General features: G+C 41.8%; 1 protein-coding gene across 1 annotated transcript; it reads right to left on the bottom strand.

Annotated features, from left to right (window-relative positions):
- Positions 1-4975: 4975 nt before the first annotated feature.
- Positions 4976-9733, bottom strand: LOC124261967 (kelch-like protein 26). Its single transcript, XM_046696331.1, is given in 6 exon segments — positions 4976-6636; positions 6638-6840; positions 6872-7332; positions 7732-7856; positions 8390-8581; positions 9407-9733. Coding segments are annotated over 5 exon segments (1785 nt in total). The 5' UTR covers positions 8569-8581; positions 9407-9733; the 3' UTR covers positions 4976-5819.
- Between the last annotated feature and the right edge of the window lie 6510 nt (positions 9734-16243).

Below are 16243 nucleotides of genomic sequence, written 5' to 3'. Positions count from 1 at the left end.
GACAAGTAACAATGACATAATCTATATTACCACTGTCAAGGTGGCACACTATCTGGTATTTTGGTCAGGTTATGAAGTTACAGTTTATTCAAGGGTAAAGTATAAATTACACTTCATTGTTTCAGTAAAACAGGAAGCAAAAGATCCTCCCTGAACATTAACATAGCAAGAAACGTTCAACATTTAATGGTCTGAGGGGGCAGTGGGGTAGCTTAGTGGTTAAAGTGTTTGCTTGTCATGTTATGGTATGAGTATGGTTTTACCGCAGTTGCAGCAATATTCCAGCAATATCACGGCGGGGGACACCAGAAATGGGAACTGAACCCGGATCTTCAGTGTGTCAAGCGAATGCTTTTACCGCTAGGCTACCCCTCCACTCCAACAACGTTTAATAGATTATAAACTGGACTTTCATAATGAATCAGTATATCCAATGTCTCCAGTATGGGCGGCTGTTGTAACTAGCACTGTTCCCCCACAGATGGCTGTATAAGAGTCTACAACCAGAGTGCAACAAAATTAGAGCATTACCTTCTTATTTAACTCAGTGAAGCGATAATGTGGCCGGCCATTCAACTGGTAATACAGTTTATGCCATGTGCAAACAACTTGCATCATGGGTGAATCCATAACACTACAACATTCATTTAGTTGGGATATCATGGACACTAACACTACAAGACATCTCTCCTAGCTGAGCATGCAGATAGATAATCACTTAGGTATAAACACACATGTGAATCAAGAAATAAATACATCTGCTATATTCCAATACAAGTTCCATGTTGTGTTGGAATATTTCTACCAATCATTGACTTCAATGAAACAGAAGGGATCAAATAAGAAGTTTCCTCTGCATTGCCACAAGTACTGAAATACATCTTCAGCAGACAAACAGCTTCACATCAACTGTCCTCAGGTACATACGGATGAAGAAACTCATTGTGTGTTTTGTCATATTTTGCAATGTTTCATGCCATCATAAAGTAAGCAGGTTCTGTGACACACTGACAACTGGCGAAACAGACCATTCTGAAGCTGTTGCTGATTAACACCTGCCCTTCCATGTCCAAATGGAATAGACTTAACTGTATTAAGATGTGTTGATAATCAACCAACAGTCATGTACACATTTACAAAAAATCATTTCTCCGAAAAAGACAATAAATCATGTCAGAATATTTGCAGAATTGGGTGGAATTCTACCAATCACGTTTGCCCTTTTCAGCATTTATATTTGTGGACAATATGGGGACCATTCCTATCTATCTGCAAAACACTTTTGGTGAAGCAAAACACAATATTATCTCTAAAGTATACAGGCTACATACATACTGAAGCAGAAGCTATGTGCTGTATGTTCAAGGGAATGTGATGCTGTAACTTATAGCATGTATTAGACCTATACAAGGGTGTTGATTATTATACGTCCTTCCATACCAAGTCGGATGCATTATGAGGATAAATATGGCATTATTTGATGCACTTTACCACTTTTATGTAGACGAGGTAACACAATGAAGTCCTACACACAGGAGCAAGTGTATCACTTATCAACTGCTGACTCAGCCAGTCCAACAACTCTTAAATATAAAAATGTAAGTTTTACCTTTGAGGTAAAAGCTTTTTCTAAAACACAGGGTTAAGTAAAATGTAATAATAAAATGCATTAAAAATTATATCAATCTCACAATCGTTTATCAAAATTCCAAACTAAACTGTGTATCAAAACTGAGACTTGTTCCTGCTGGCAGTCGTGTCCATGCCTGCAGACCTCTGTATCCCTGCATGCTGAGGTAACAGGAACACTTCCATAGTGGAGTGGCAATGAGACAAGTCATCCATGAACATAGTGAAGTTCCCCAACAACTTGAAAACACTTCATGCAGAGTAGTTACCGTAACAGATCAGTTAAGGCATAAATTAAAACATAAATACTTAAACAATAAACAAACAGTAACTAACAACATCGTCCCATGATTCTGAACACTGGATTGTCTACTGCTAATTCTGTGTGGTGAGACCAAAAGTGAGTTACAGGGTCAGGGCTGTACCAGTTCAGTCCGGTACAGACTGCAGGGTGATGCCAGGATGAGTTACAGGGTCAGTGCTGTACCAGTTGGGCCAGTACAGATTGCAGGGTGATGCCAGGAGTGAGTTACAGGGTCAGGGCTGTACCAGTTTGACATGTACAGACTGCAGGGTGATACCAGGAGTGAGTTACAGGGTCAGGGCTGTACCAGTTTGACATGTACAGACTGCAGGGTGATACCAGGAGTGAGTTACAGGGTCAGGGCTGTACCAGTTGGGCCGGTACAGACTGCAGGATGATGCCAGGAGTGAGTTACAGGGTCAGGGCTGTACCAGTTGGGTCGGTACAGACTGCAGGATGATACCAGGAGTGAGTTACAGGGTCAGGGCTGTACCAGTTTGACATGTACAGACTGCAGGGTGATACCAGGAGTGAGTTACAGGGTCAGGGCTGTACCAGTTTGACATGGTACAGACTGCAGGGTGATGCCAGGAGTGAGTTACAGGGTCAGGGCTGTACCAGTTTGACATGTACAGACTGCAGGGTGATACCAGGAGTGAGTTACAGGGTCAGGGCTGTACCAGTTTGACATGTACAGACTGCAGGGTGATGCCAGGAGTGAGTTACAGGGTCAGGGCTGTACCAGTTTGACATGTACAGACTGCAGGGTGATGCCAGGAGTGAGTTACAGGGTCAGGGCTGTACCAGTTTGACATGTACAGACTGCAGGGTGATACCAGGAGTGAGTTACAGGGTCAGGGCTGTACTAGTTTGACATGTACAGACTGCAGGGTGATACCAGGAGTGAGTTACAGGGTCAGGGTTGTACCAGTTTGACATGTACAGACTGCAGGGTGATACCAGGAGTGAGTTACAGGGTCAGGGCTGTACCAGTTTGACATGTACAGACTGCAGGATGATGCCAGGAGTGAGTTACAGGGTCAGGGCTGTACCAGTTTGACATGTACAGACTGCAGGGTGATGCCAGGAGTGAGTTACAGGGTCAGGGCTGTACCAGTTTGGGCAGGTACAGACTGCAGGGTGATACCAGGAGTGAGTTACAGGGTCAGGGCTGTACCAGTTTGACATGTACAGACTGCAGGGTGATACCAGGAGTGAGTTACAGGGTCAGGGCTGTACCAGTTTGACATGTACAGACTGCAGGGTGATACCAGGAGTGAGTTACAGGGTCAGGGCTGTACCAGTTGGGCAGGTACAGACTGCAGGGTGATGCCAGGAGTGAGTTACAGGGTCAGGGCTGTACCAGTTGGGCCGGTACAGACTGCAGGATGATACCAGGAGTGAGTTACAGGGTCAGGGCTGTACCCAGTACAGACTGCAGGGTGATACCAGGAGTGAGTTACAGGGTCAGGGCTGTACCAGGACATGTACAGACTGCAGGGTGATACCAGGAGTGAGTTACAGGGTCAGGGCTGTACCAGTTTGACATGTACAGACTGCAGGGTGATACCAGGAGTGAGTTACAGGGTCAGGGCTGTACCAGTTTGACATGTACAGACTGCAGGGTGATACCAGGAGTGAGTTACAGGGTCAGGGCTGTACCAGTTTGGGCAGGTACAGACTGCAGGGTGATACCAGGAGTGAGTTACAGGGTCAGGGCTGTACCAGTTTGACATGTACAGACTGCAGGGTGATACCAGGAGTGAGTTACAGGGTCAGGGCTGTACCAGTTTGACATGTACAGACTGCAGGGTGATACCAGGAGTGAGTTACAGGGTCAGGGCTGTACCAGTTGGGCCGGTACAGACTGCAGGGTGATGTTAGGAGTGAGTTACAGGGTCAGGGCTGTACCAGTTTGGGCCGGTACAGACTGCAGGATGATACCAGGAGTGAGTTACAGGGTCAGGGATGTACCAGTTGGGGCGGTACAGACTGCAGGGTGATGTTAGGAGTGAGTTACAGGGTCAGGGCTGTACCAGTTTGACATGTACAGACTGCAGGGTGATACCAGGAGTGAGTTACAGGGTCAGGGATGTACCAGTTGGGACGGTACAGACTGCAGGGTGATACCAGGAGTGAGTTACAGGGTCAGGGCTGTACCAGTTCATGTACAGACTGCAGGGTGATCCCAGGAGTGAGTTACAGGGTCAGGGCTGTACCAGTTTGCCGGTACAGACTGCAGGGTGATACCAGGAGTGAGTTACAGGGTCAGGGATGTACCAGTTCGGCCGGTACAGACTGCAGGGTGATACCAGGAGTGAGTTACAGGGTCAGGGATGTACCAGTTCGGGACAGGTACAGACTGCAGGGTGATGCCAGGAGTGAGTTACAGGGTCAGGGCTGTACCAGTTGGGCATGTACAGACTGCAGGGTGATGTTAGGAGTGAGTTACAGGGTCAGGGCTGTACCAGTTTGGGCCGGTACAGACTGCAGGGTGATACCAGGAGTGAGTTACAGGGTCAGGGCTGTACCAGTTGGGTCGGTACAGACTGCAGGATGATGCCAGGAGTGAGTTACAGGGTCAGGGCTCTACAAGTTTGACATGTACAGACTGCAGGGTGATACCAGGAGTGAGTTACAGGGTCAGGGATGTACCAGTTGGGCTGGTACAGATTGCAGGATGATACCAGGAGTGAGTTACAGGGTCAGGGATGTACCAGTTGGGCCGGTACAGACTGCAGGGTGATGCCAGGAGTGAGTGACAGGGTCAGGGGTGTACCAGTTGGGCTGGTACAGATTGCAGGATGATGCCAGGAGTGAGTTAAAGGGTCAGTGCTGTACCAGTTCGGGTCAGTACAGACTGCAGGGTGATGTTAGGAGTGAGTTACAGGGTCAGGGCTGTACCAGTTTGGGCCGGTACAGACTGCAGGGTGATACCAGGAGTGAGTTACAGGATCAGGGCTGTACCAGTTGGGCCGGTACAGACTGCAGGGTGATACCAGGAGTGAGTTACAGGGTCAGGGCTGTACCAGTTTGAGTACAGACTGCAGGGTGATGCCAGGAGTGAGTTACAGGGTCAGGGCTGTACCAGTTGGGCCGGTACAGACTGCAGGGTGATGCCAGGAGTGAGTTACAGGGTCAGGGCTGTACCAGTTGGGCCAGTACAGACTGCAGGGAGATGCCAGGCGTGAGTTACAGGGTCAGGGCTGTACCAGTTCGGGTCGGTAGAGACTGCAGGATGATACCAGGAGTGAGTTACAGGGTCAGTACTGTACCAGTTTGACATGTACAGACTGCAGGGTGATACCAGGAGTGAGTTACAGGGTCAGTGCTGTACCAGTTCGGGTTGGTACAGACTGCAGGGTGATGCCAGGAGTGAGTTACAGGGTCAGTGCTGTACCAGTTCGGGTTGGTACAGACTGCAGGGAGATGCCAGGAGTGAGTTACAGGGTCAGGGCTGTACCAGTTTGGGCCAGTACAGACTGCAGGATGATGCCAGGCGTGAGTTACAGGGTCAGGGCTGTACCAGTTGGGCCAGTACAGACTGCAGGGAGATGCCATGCGTGAGTTACAGGGTCAGGGCTGTACCAGTGGGGCCGGTACAGACTGCAGGGTGATGCCAGGAGTGAGTTACAGGGTCAGGGCTGTACCAGTTGGGCCAGTACAGACTGCAGGGAGATGCCAGGCGTGAGTTACAGGGTCAGGGCTGTACCAGTTTGACATGTACAGACTGCAGGGTGATACCAGGAGTGAGTTACAGGGTCAGGGATGTACCAGTTGGGCCAGTACAGACTGTAGAGAGATGCCAGGCGTGAGTTACAGGGTCAGGGCTGTACCAGTTTGACATGTACAGACTGCAGGGTGATACCAGGAGTGAGTTACAGGATCAGGGCTGTACCTGTTTGGGCAGGTACAAACTGCATGAATTATGCTCCCATATCTCCAGAGACTGCTTCTTCTTGTCCTTCCACTGTCTCATTTTCAGATCGAAACAGTCCACAAAGTTACTTTTGCAGCGGTAATCTCCCCCTTGCCATCCCCCAATGACATAGACTGAGCTGTCAAAAAGTGTGTATGTTGCATAGAGACGTGTTTCATTTAGAGCTGCCACTTGTAGCCAGGAGTCAGAGTCTGCATGATAACAGTCGATGGAAGAAACCATCTCTCTTTGGTGGTTTGTTTGGTCATAGGTCCAACCTCCAATCACATAAACTTCACCTCTGAAACAGACCATGGTGTGATCAACACGTGGAGACTGTAGTGAGGCGCACCTGTCCCAGGTGTTACTGTGGGTGTCATATCTCAGCAGATCACTCAGTATTTCCCCATCTGTTTCCTGCTGGCCTCCTGACACATACAAATACTGTCCTACTGCAATGCCTGCATGTTGGGTCCGGTTGCCAGGCATTGGCTCAATGTCCTGCCAGGAATTAGTTTCTGGGTCATATCGTTCACAGGGTGCTCCATCAAGAGTAAGATCAGATGCTTGTGGGTCACCCCCTATTGCATAAAGATAGCCTTCTGTCACCCCAAGATAAAATCGGCATCGTTCATGATTCATTGGAGCTATACTGTCCCACTCACTCTTGGAAGGGTCATAACGGAAGCCATAGGGATGAATAACTTCATCAAATTGATCATTAAAACATCCACCAATGACATACAGCTGGTTGTGGAGAACAGCCATGCCAAAGTTACACTGGTACGTGAGGTATTCTGGTCAAATACTTTAAAGATGCCGAGTCAGTTCCTTCTCGATAATACCAAATATTATTGGTCATTCCTGAATCAGCACTGAACCCGCCAGCCACCAATACTGTTTTATGGAAACCTCGCATATTTGTAATCCCATGAACCTGTGTGCTGATAGACTGTCTTACTGTAGAACCACCAATGTCAAGTCCATGATTCCTGGCCTCCTTCTGAAAGCTAGCTTGCATCTTTCCCAAGCAGGGGAACTGCCAGAATCACCTCCTTCCCTTCCTGGTCCTCCAGCACATCCTTCAGACTCTCTTCCGGGATGTTATGGAACTGAATGTGTGCAAGGATGTTCTCAGCCATAGTCAGTCTCTCCTCTGGTCGGTACTTGACCCAACTGAGGACAGCTAGGAGGACATCAAGCTCGGAGCAGTCAACCGGGAAGCCTGAGGCCAGCACATTGACCAGTGCCTGCTGGCCCATACTGTGGAAGTAGGAGGACATTGTGAAGGTGGTCCAGTGTTTGCAGATAAACTGCTGCACGTGTTGCTGCAGGGGCTTCAGACAGTACAGGTCAGCCACACTAGCCACATCCACACAGTTGTCCAGAGACAAGTGTGACCGCAGGAAATCCTCACATGCATCAATAACTGGTAGAATCTGGACATGGGTTGCTGCACCCAGCACATCAGACACATTGTCTGAAACAAGGTGAAAAACTTGATTAATGATTGGTGTCATAACTCCACTTACATTCGGAGTAACAGTTAGTACCTGAGTGTGAAACACAGGAGACGGTAAACATACAACTATACCAAGTGGGTGAACTGCCTGAAATATTGACAACTCAAGATAAAGTCTTCCTACATGTATTCAACTGATGTGCTTGTTTTTACTATTGTTAATAATTGTTTTGTTTGTTAGATAAACAAATTTCTGGATAAGCCTGAAATATTCCACTTTTTCATTTTGCCTGTGTTCCAGCCTGGCAACCAAGACAATCTGGAAACAGCTAAAGCAGAACAGCATACTCTATATCCACTTATAACATATTTACTAATTTGATGAAAATGATTGCCAAATATCTTGAAAGTACCCACCACTATCAATGTTACTCTTTGATGTGTAAGCGAAGTCCAGGAGATTCTTCATTCCACGAGCAGTTACCCCATTTAACACAACCTGCTGCTGTCTGCATTCCTTCAGGCCATCGGTGAACATGGCTCTGAAAACCAGAACAGATTTTAAGTGTAATCATAAATATAAAAGATATTGATCAAATGAACAAACAGTGTCAGTTTGACAAATTTAGACATAAGGTGTTAAATTTACCCCAAAATGAATGAGACAAAATTAACCATCTTTGAGAACTGTTATCAGTTTCCATGCTTGATCTGTTTACTTAAGATCAGTGATTTTCAGGTTTCTTCAATTTCTTGGTTTAAAGATATTTTAAAAATATATATATAATATCCACTATTCAATAACATTTAAGACTTCTTTGTCTCTCCTTATCATATTTATTCCAAGGATATTCATGATGTGAATCTGAAATCTTATCTGCATTTGAACAAAATATTTATTTATTTATTTAAGTGACAATGAAAGTTTTTAAAGCCTGACTGTACATGTCCAAGCACGAGAGAATACAGGAACCTCTACAGAATGATCACAGCAAATTGGATCAAGACATGGGTAGTCATCATGAAAAACAACAGGAGGATTCATGCAAGTCCCTTAACACAGTAGAAAAGGTACCTAAAGTAGTCACTGCATGAGGCCAGCACCACCCTGTGTGCAGGTAACTCTAGTTTGTCCACAACTAGAGTCACATCAAACAGTTGGTGCTTGTCTCGCAGGTGCCTCAGCCCTGCAAGCAGAACATCCCCATGATTTGTGGCCTCAAACTGGAACTGGTCCTGGTCCATGACGTCCATGGTCTTGTCAGCCCTGTTCCGGAAGAAAAAACACATGCTCAGATTTGCTTGACACTAACACCACTCATTAGAGTATACTGTAGATTTGGGAGAGACACTGTTTTAGCCATTTCGTCAACACATGCACATTTTTTGTCAATTAAAAATAAAATAATTTGATAACTTTCAAGCATAAACAAATTAAACTAGATCTATGTCTTAGTGTTCTTGTCCATTAGGTTGCCAGCAGTGTGGTGTTATGTGACATGTGGTGTTGTACAGTACTTGCTACAGTGTACATTCGGCAACACACATGCAGTGGTACAGTCTCTGACCACACTTCGCCTGCAGTGGTACAGTCTCTGACCACACTTCGCCTAGAGGACCGTCCTTGGTTGTAACACTAAACTGGACAAAGAAGCCTCTGAAATAAGCTACCGGTAGTATTTGAACAACATACTAGTACCCCAAGAAGCACCAACGCGTACTCTCCAGATTCCATGTGACACAGCTTATGACGTTCACTAATTATGTCCGTAAAGGGGCAAATACCGATGTCCATGCTCAATGTTTTACTTCCCATATGTAAAAGAGAATCTTACCTGTTTAAAAAGGAAGTATATAATCTCATGGACAACATTTTCAAACTCCATATCTATCACCATGGCCACAAGTTGTGAACACTCTTTCTGGCTGTATATAGCCCACTACAAACAATGTGTACAGAAGTTATTAAAGCTATTCCATGGATACACAATAACAGTGTTAAACATCACTTCGGCGTGGTGCAGGATATGAACATGACAACACCTCACCCATCAATCAAATATTGGTATAGTACGAGTAATGTAATTTTTACCTCTGTTATTTTCATATGCTCGATAAATCCCGTGGATCAATCACTTCCGTGTATCACAACAGATATTGAAAATGACAGGTGTCATTGTCCGCTGGCGGCATATCTCCTCCTGCAGCTCGCGTCTCTTCAGCTGTACGTACATCAATCAGTACTAACGAGCTGACCGATCAAACGGAGGAGAATCGGAAGATGTCAATCACTATTGTTTATCAGCGGAGTTCATCACTTTAAACAAACAACACTGTCTTTGTTTTCGTGGCCTTTCGATCAATTTCAGCCGTGACTTGTGTTACTAAATATAAAACTTCCGCTTTTGTGGGTACCCGAAACAGCTGATAAACTACACACCGGTATGAGTTACCTCCCTTAGTCATAAAGTGGCGGTTATCTTGGCTTCAAGAAGAATAGTGTATTCTGTAGGCTTCATACCCGATTGATTCCCACGCAACCCGAACAAAGGCTTTGTGTGAGATAGAATGATTTAGCATTTTATCCATTTGGACTTCTCAAAACGATTGGAAAATGTACACAATAAATCACAGCGAAAAGCAGTTAGTTAGTAAACACCCGCTGTCATACGGGTGAATGTTATGTTCAGCTATTATACGAACATCAGTGAGTTATGAACTTGTTTTGTGGAGACACACTCAAACAGAACATAATCAGTTTTCGTTTTCCTTCGTGTTTCATTCTAAATGTTCACGCAGTATATGATGACGCAGGTTGTATAAGATCAGGGTCGGACTGAAACATACAATAACATGATGAAGAAGCCTGAAGCTTTATGCAAATGAGATGTGATCTCCGGACGCAGGTTCATTGTTCGGTCAACACAACCATTACCATGCATGGTCGACTTATAAAACCACCGATACGGGACAAATATCGGGATGGTGGGCGACAGAGGGTCTCTTATATACATAAATCAGTGTGATAATGGTGTTATGTAAAATGAAACAAAAAAGAATAGGAGTGTAATTAATATAATGACAATGTATTCAGTTAGTCAATAAATTAACAGGAACACAGACCCACATACTAATAATTTACAAGAATGTTAGAGACAAAGTTTAAACACTGTTTGAAAAACATTTACTTTTAGGCATAGTGATTTGATTTGTTCTGTGTTGTATTATATCTGTAAACTGTGTATACATTTGGTTTTAATCAATTCATTACAGTAGGGCTACCCCCTCTCTTTTATCTACGCCTGTGATGTATACACTAATATCGCAATTAATAGTGACAGAGTGCTACTTAATACTAATTTGCGCCGTACGTGTACTTTCAGCGGTTGGACTTGTGTCTGTTCTTGAGAAATTCGAGAAAGAGGTGTATATTGTTTTTATAGGGTCCTAGACAAAATGGCCACACGACAAAATGTCCAAGTCAATATGGCCACCAAAAAAAGTCAAAATGGCCACAAACCCCTAGTCAAAATGGCCACAGCAAAAAGTCAAAATGGCCACACATTATTATTTTTATTCTTTAATATGCCTAACATTTGTATTATTTGATATCAAGGTGTAATAATGACAAAAGAAGTAATATCAGACAAAAACTTGATGTTTATTACACATACACAAATCATATTTTCAACAAATAACAAATATACAGTCAGCTCTCGTTAATCCGACACTTGTGGTTGCAGAGAAATATGTCGGATTAATGAAATTGTCGGATTAATGTATTTGCGTGAAAATATCAATGTTTACTAAATGTCATGATCGTCATACTGTTACATGCATATCAGAAATGGTAGATCTAATTATCTTCATCGTGTATATGTATGTTCTTTTTTCATGTACATGCACTTTTTAACTATTTACTTTTACAATACAGATAGACAGTATTAATAATACTAAATACTGCCTTTTACAAGACACCCGTACACCTCACACGCTTGACAGCCATGTTAGAGGAGAGTGATATCCAGCAAAGTTCTTTGCAGCATTATATAGTAAAGTATCATGACACTGAGTTGTGTCAATTGACATACCCAGTAAGTAAGTCAGTTACTCATTGTTATGTTATCAAAAAACTACCCGGTGATCAAAGGGTCGTCAAATAACATCTAAAAGTATATAGTAAGAAAACATTGCGAGAGTAATTAAACAGCTCAAAGTATTAGATAAGAAAGCATTTCAAGAACAATATTCATTAATATTCTTTTGTCATTTTTACACCTTGATATCAAATAAAACAAAATTTGCTATGAGTATTAAAAATTAAAACTTATCTATATGGATGTCATGTAAAAGTAAATAGTTAACAAGTAAATGTACATGAAGAAAGATAATATATATAATATATTTGTTATTTGTTGAAAATATGATTTGTGTAACTGTAACACACATCAAGTTTTCAGATAATACAAATGTCAGTCATATTATAAAATAAAAAAATAATTTGTGGCCATTTTGACTTTTTCTATGGCCATTTTTCGTGTGGCCATTTTGACTAGGGTCAGTGTGGCCATTTTGTCGTGTGGCCATTTTGACCTGTTCCCGTTTTTATATGGTTTAAACATATTTTTATTCCGTCAATGCAGAAACCTGGATAGGCGAACAAGCCTAGTGGCTTATATAAACGCCGCTCCAGTACACGGTTCCAATATAGAAGAGAAGAAGAAAATATTTTTATTTTTGTGTCACATGTTATATATAAAACATACATAAACTTAAAAACATTCAATAAAATATAACATCCGGCCATATGGCCTATGAGACACAAGGCACTATATTATATCTAAAACAGATAGTAGTAAATAAAATATCACAGCTTTGTAAGCAACAATGGAATGTGGTATATATATTTAAGTACATGACTACAAACTACGTTTACAAATGGTTACCGAGAAGAAAGTATTATAATTTGTGTTTAACATGTTGTACCATAAGACTCTTAATATAACATCTGGCCTGTGAGACACAAGCCACTACATTCTACTTAAAACAGAATAGAATATCACAATTCTATAAGTAACAGTGGAGTGTGGTATATTTAATTACATGACTACAAAGTGCGTTTACGTCTATTAAACATTTTATAGTAACTAATGCAGCTAAGGGTTTTATTAATTTAACATTACCTAGCATATATATGGCCTGGTCGGAAGGTGGCAAGAGAGAAAAAAAAGGGTTAATATTTAGTACATTTTCCCACAAATCGTATCGTAAATCTGAATATAGTGGACAGCTGACCAAAAAGTGAACTTCGTCCTCAATCGAATTGCCATCACAATATTTACAAATTCTATCCTCTAAAGGTGTTTTGGGGCGTGTAAACCTACCGACCTCTATTTCAAGAGGTAAGGTGCCACATCGTAACTTGCTAAGTGTACTGCCATGAGATCTAGGCAGAAGCTCAGTGACATATGGTTCAGCTGTTAATAGTTTCTTAAACTTTCTGTAAGTACGGAGTTTATTCCCGTTAGGTTTCCCTCGGTCGTTCCAAAGTTCTTTATTCCAGTCCTGACAATCTAATGATCGTATCCACAGTGAGGCATAATAAAAGTCCATTTTAGACATATTACTTAGGTCAACCACGGGAAGATCCAATTTGTTAAGAATAGTTACAACAATTTTATTCCAGGATTTTCGAAAAGTATTAGACCATCTGCATACAGCACTAGGTATTCTCGACTGCTCAGTAGAGCACAGCTTTCTCCAGAACCGCATAATTTCAATTTTCTGTTTAGAAAATGGAGTTGTCCAACCCATCTCTCCCCGGACCGCTAGATTTGGAGTCTTACTGCCAACGCCCAGGAAGAATCTACAGGCCTTGTTTTGTACTGCGTTTATACAGTTGAATTGTTTTGTACCCCATATGGCTGACCCATAGGATAGGATCGGCTGGACAAGGTTATTGTATAAAGTATTAAAGACATTATAAGCCAAACCACAACAAGATCTGAATTTACACATGATAACACCAAGTGCTCGACTAGCAGATTTAGCGATTTCTTTAGCAGTAAAGTTCGTATCAATGTTTTCCTGCAACCATACACCCAGATATTTATACGCACTGGTATAGTCAATAGTAACATCACCAATTTTGAATACAACTTGTGATCTATTGAAACAACGGGGTCGGTAATGAACGACATTAGTTTTCTTCTTATTAATAGTTAAACGCCAACGTTTACACCAATTATCAACGCAATCTAACATCCGCTGTAGGGACAACTCGTCATATAGCTGGATACATATTTGAAATAGTCCGACAAGAAAAGAATAATACTGAGACAAAATTACACTCAGAAAAATGATTGAATAATAAATATTTGGTTATGGTGTTGGTTGTGCCTAGCAACGAAAAGAGCTGCCGCAGAAAATCAATTTATATAAATCTTGTCTTGTTTTATATGAATGTCCACAAGAGAACGACAAGGTATCAGATAAGTCTACTTTGAAAAGACCTGCATTTAGGTAACTGCATTACACGCTATTGTGACTCAACAGAAGAAAGTGTACTTCCGTGTTCAAGAGAGAAGAAGTGCGTACGAAAAAGATTACTTCTTCGACTGTGCACTTAAGACCATTGTTAAGAAATAAAAGTTACTTCGGGCGGAAGAAATGTAATAGTTCTTCTGTTTTCTTGGGTCAACTAATTCAATAGGTTGATTGCAGAAGTATAGTATAGTATTACCGTTCTTACTTGGGTATATTTACATTAGTAATGCATGTCTTTGGGAGATATTTGATTCTAATTGCATCAAAAATATAAACTGTGATATTCTAAGTCTATACCTCGATCACGTAAACATCAGTTCCTAATGCATATATCATTTGTTTTTTTTACTCTTACCTTTATTATTTCTCAACCCTAACAATACATTTACTGAGAAGCTCGATTTGTGTACCTAACATTATGTAAATACAGTAACATGGAGCGTCTTCATGCAGTGACAGTATTTACATCAGTATTCAACACTACACATTAGATATAGGCTAGATTCACTATAAACTGTGGCATGAGGTGTTACTGGTCCGTTTTGTAAAATGTTACAACATACACATTCTAAAATCTCTTTTCTGTACGTTTGTAGAAGTGGTAGGTTGTTGAGACATTCACTTTTATACCTACATAAAAATATATACAAAGAAAGGAATCTCCTCATGCCGCGCGGTGATTCATCCCGCCCTATGGCTACCAGCATTAATCTACTGGAAGCACCAGGACCGATCATGCCCGCGGCAACACAAGCCATGCAGAAAGGGTTATTGTGCAGAGGCCTGAGATATGAATACAGGTGTGAATATAGCTACTTGCAAACAGAGCAACGTGTTCTGCTCTATATCAGAGGAACAGTAGGGAACACACAGTCCTCCTGGCACTTTCCCCTCATAAACCATTACTGTAGATATATGTGTAGTTTACCTTGTGCTGTGATCACCTGGACTAGCATCTCGTCTCTGAAATAAACATACTTTACATAAAAACGATTCCTAAATGATATGTATAAAACATACTTTACATCAAAACGATTCCTAAATGCTATGTATAAAACATACTTTATATAAAAACGATTCCTAAATGATATGTATAAAACGATTCCTAAATGATATGTATAAAACGATTCCTAAATGATATGTATAAAACGATTCCTAATTGATATGTATAAAACGATTCCTAATTGATATGTATAAAACGATTCCTAAATGATATGTATAAAACGATTCCTAATTGATATGTATAAAACGATTCCTAAATGATATGTATAAAACGATTCCTAAATGATATGTATAAAACGATTCCCAAATGATATGTATAAAACATACTTTACATAAAAACGATTCCTAAATGATATGTATAAAACGATTCCTAAATGATATGTATAAAACATACTAAAAGGAGTGAAGAGACTCTCTTCATTTTCAGAAACTGTGACAATCTGGACATGTCACATAAACTAAACTTTATCTGGCTGTATTGGGTTTGTTTGTCTTAGGGTCTGTAGGAGAGACTAGTGATCCACAAGAGCGTGGCCTTTTGTTCGTTAGGATCGTGCACAGCTGGTTTATATAGTGTTGATATCTGTAAAACTATTGCCATATTGTCTGTTAAAGATGTCTGTGTCTCGCCTATCATGCTGTAGACTGGGAATCGATTCCCAAATGTTCATACCGCTGCTACAGTGCGTGTTGTGCATAACGGAAAGAATGGCCTGTTAGGTGATGTTACTTATCCCATTGCTATAACATTAACTGATTCGACAGCAGGACATGAAAACATAAACACACAGAATAACCAAGAGACTATACATTCTCCTGCTACCTACCACGTTGTGCATGATGCTTTTATTTTCCACCAGCGACTAATTGTAATCAATATACCCATCAGTCAGTGCTACTTACATGTGCTAGAGCAATCCATAAACTGTCACTCACAGGTGGTATATACAAGGATAGTACTAAGACCCTGATAGTGACAGTATATATATATGTATATACCTTGATGGCAGTTGTAAGCGTTACCAGCCCCGGTGCTGTCACTGGCTGTACACTCGTCAATATCCCCCGCCCTGCAGCTACTGCACTGTGTCACATGACAACGTGTGTGCTGCCGGCACCAAGATCCGGACATAAATCACAGGGGATATATACTTTGGCATCATATTTCACTGCAATATTTATATATCGTTTTAGAAATCTGCATATGCAACAAGAAACTCTATTCGGGTGAAGTTATAGTTGTTTCGTTGTTTGTTTTGTGGACTGTATAACATCACAGGACCACTCCAAATAATGCAGGCAAACCGGAGGCTGACAGTAAGAGCAACTGTCCTAGCTAGGTTTCATTGGTGGAACTTTGTATCCATTCAGTCCTGATTTG

Source organism: Haliotis rubra, unplaced genomic scaffold (assembly GCF_003918875.1).
Source record: "Haliotis rubra isolate DU_JTF1 unplaced genomic scaffold, ASM391887v1 Scf12, whole genome shotgun sequence".
NCBI lineage: Eukaryota > Metazoa > Mollusca > Gastropoda > Lepetellida > Haliotidae > Haliotis > Haliotis rubra.
This window is presented reverse-complemented; position numbering and strand designations above follow the sequence as displayed.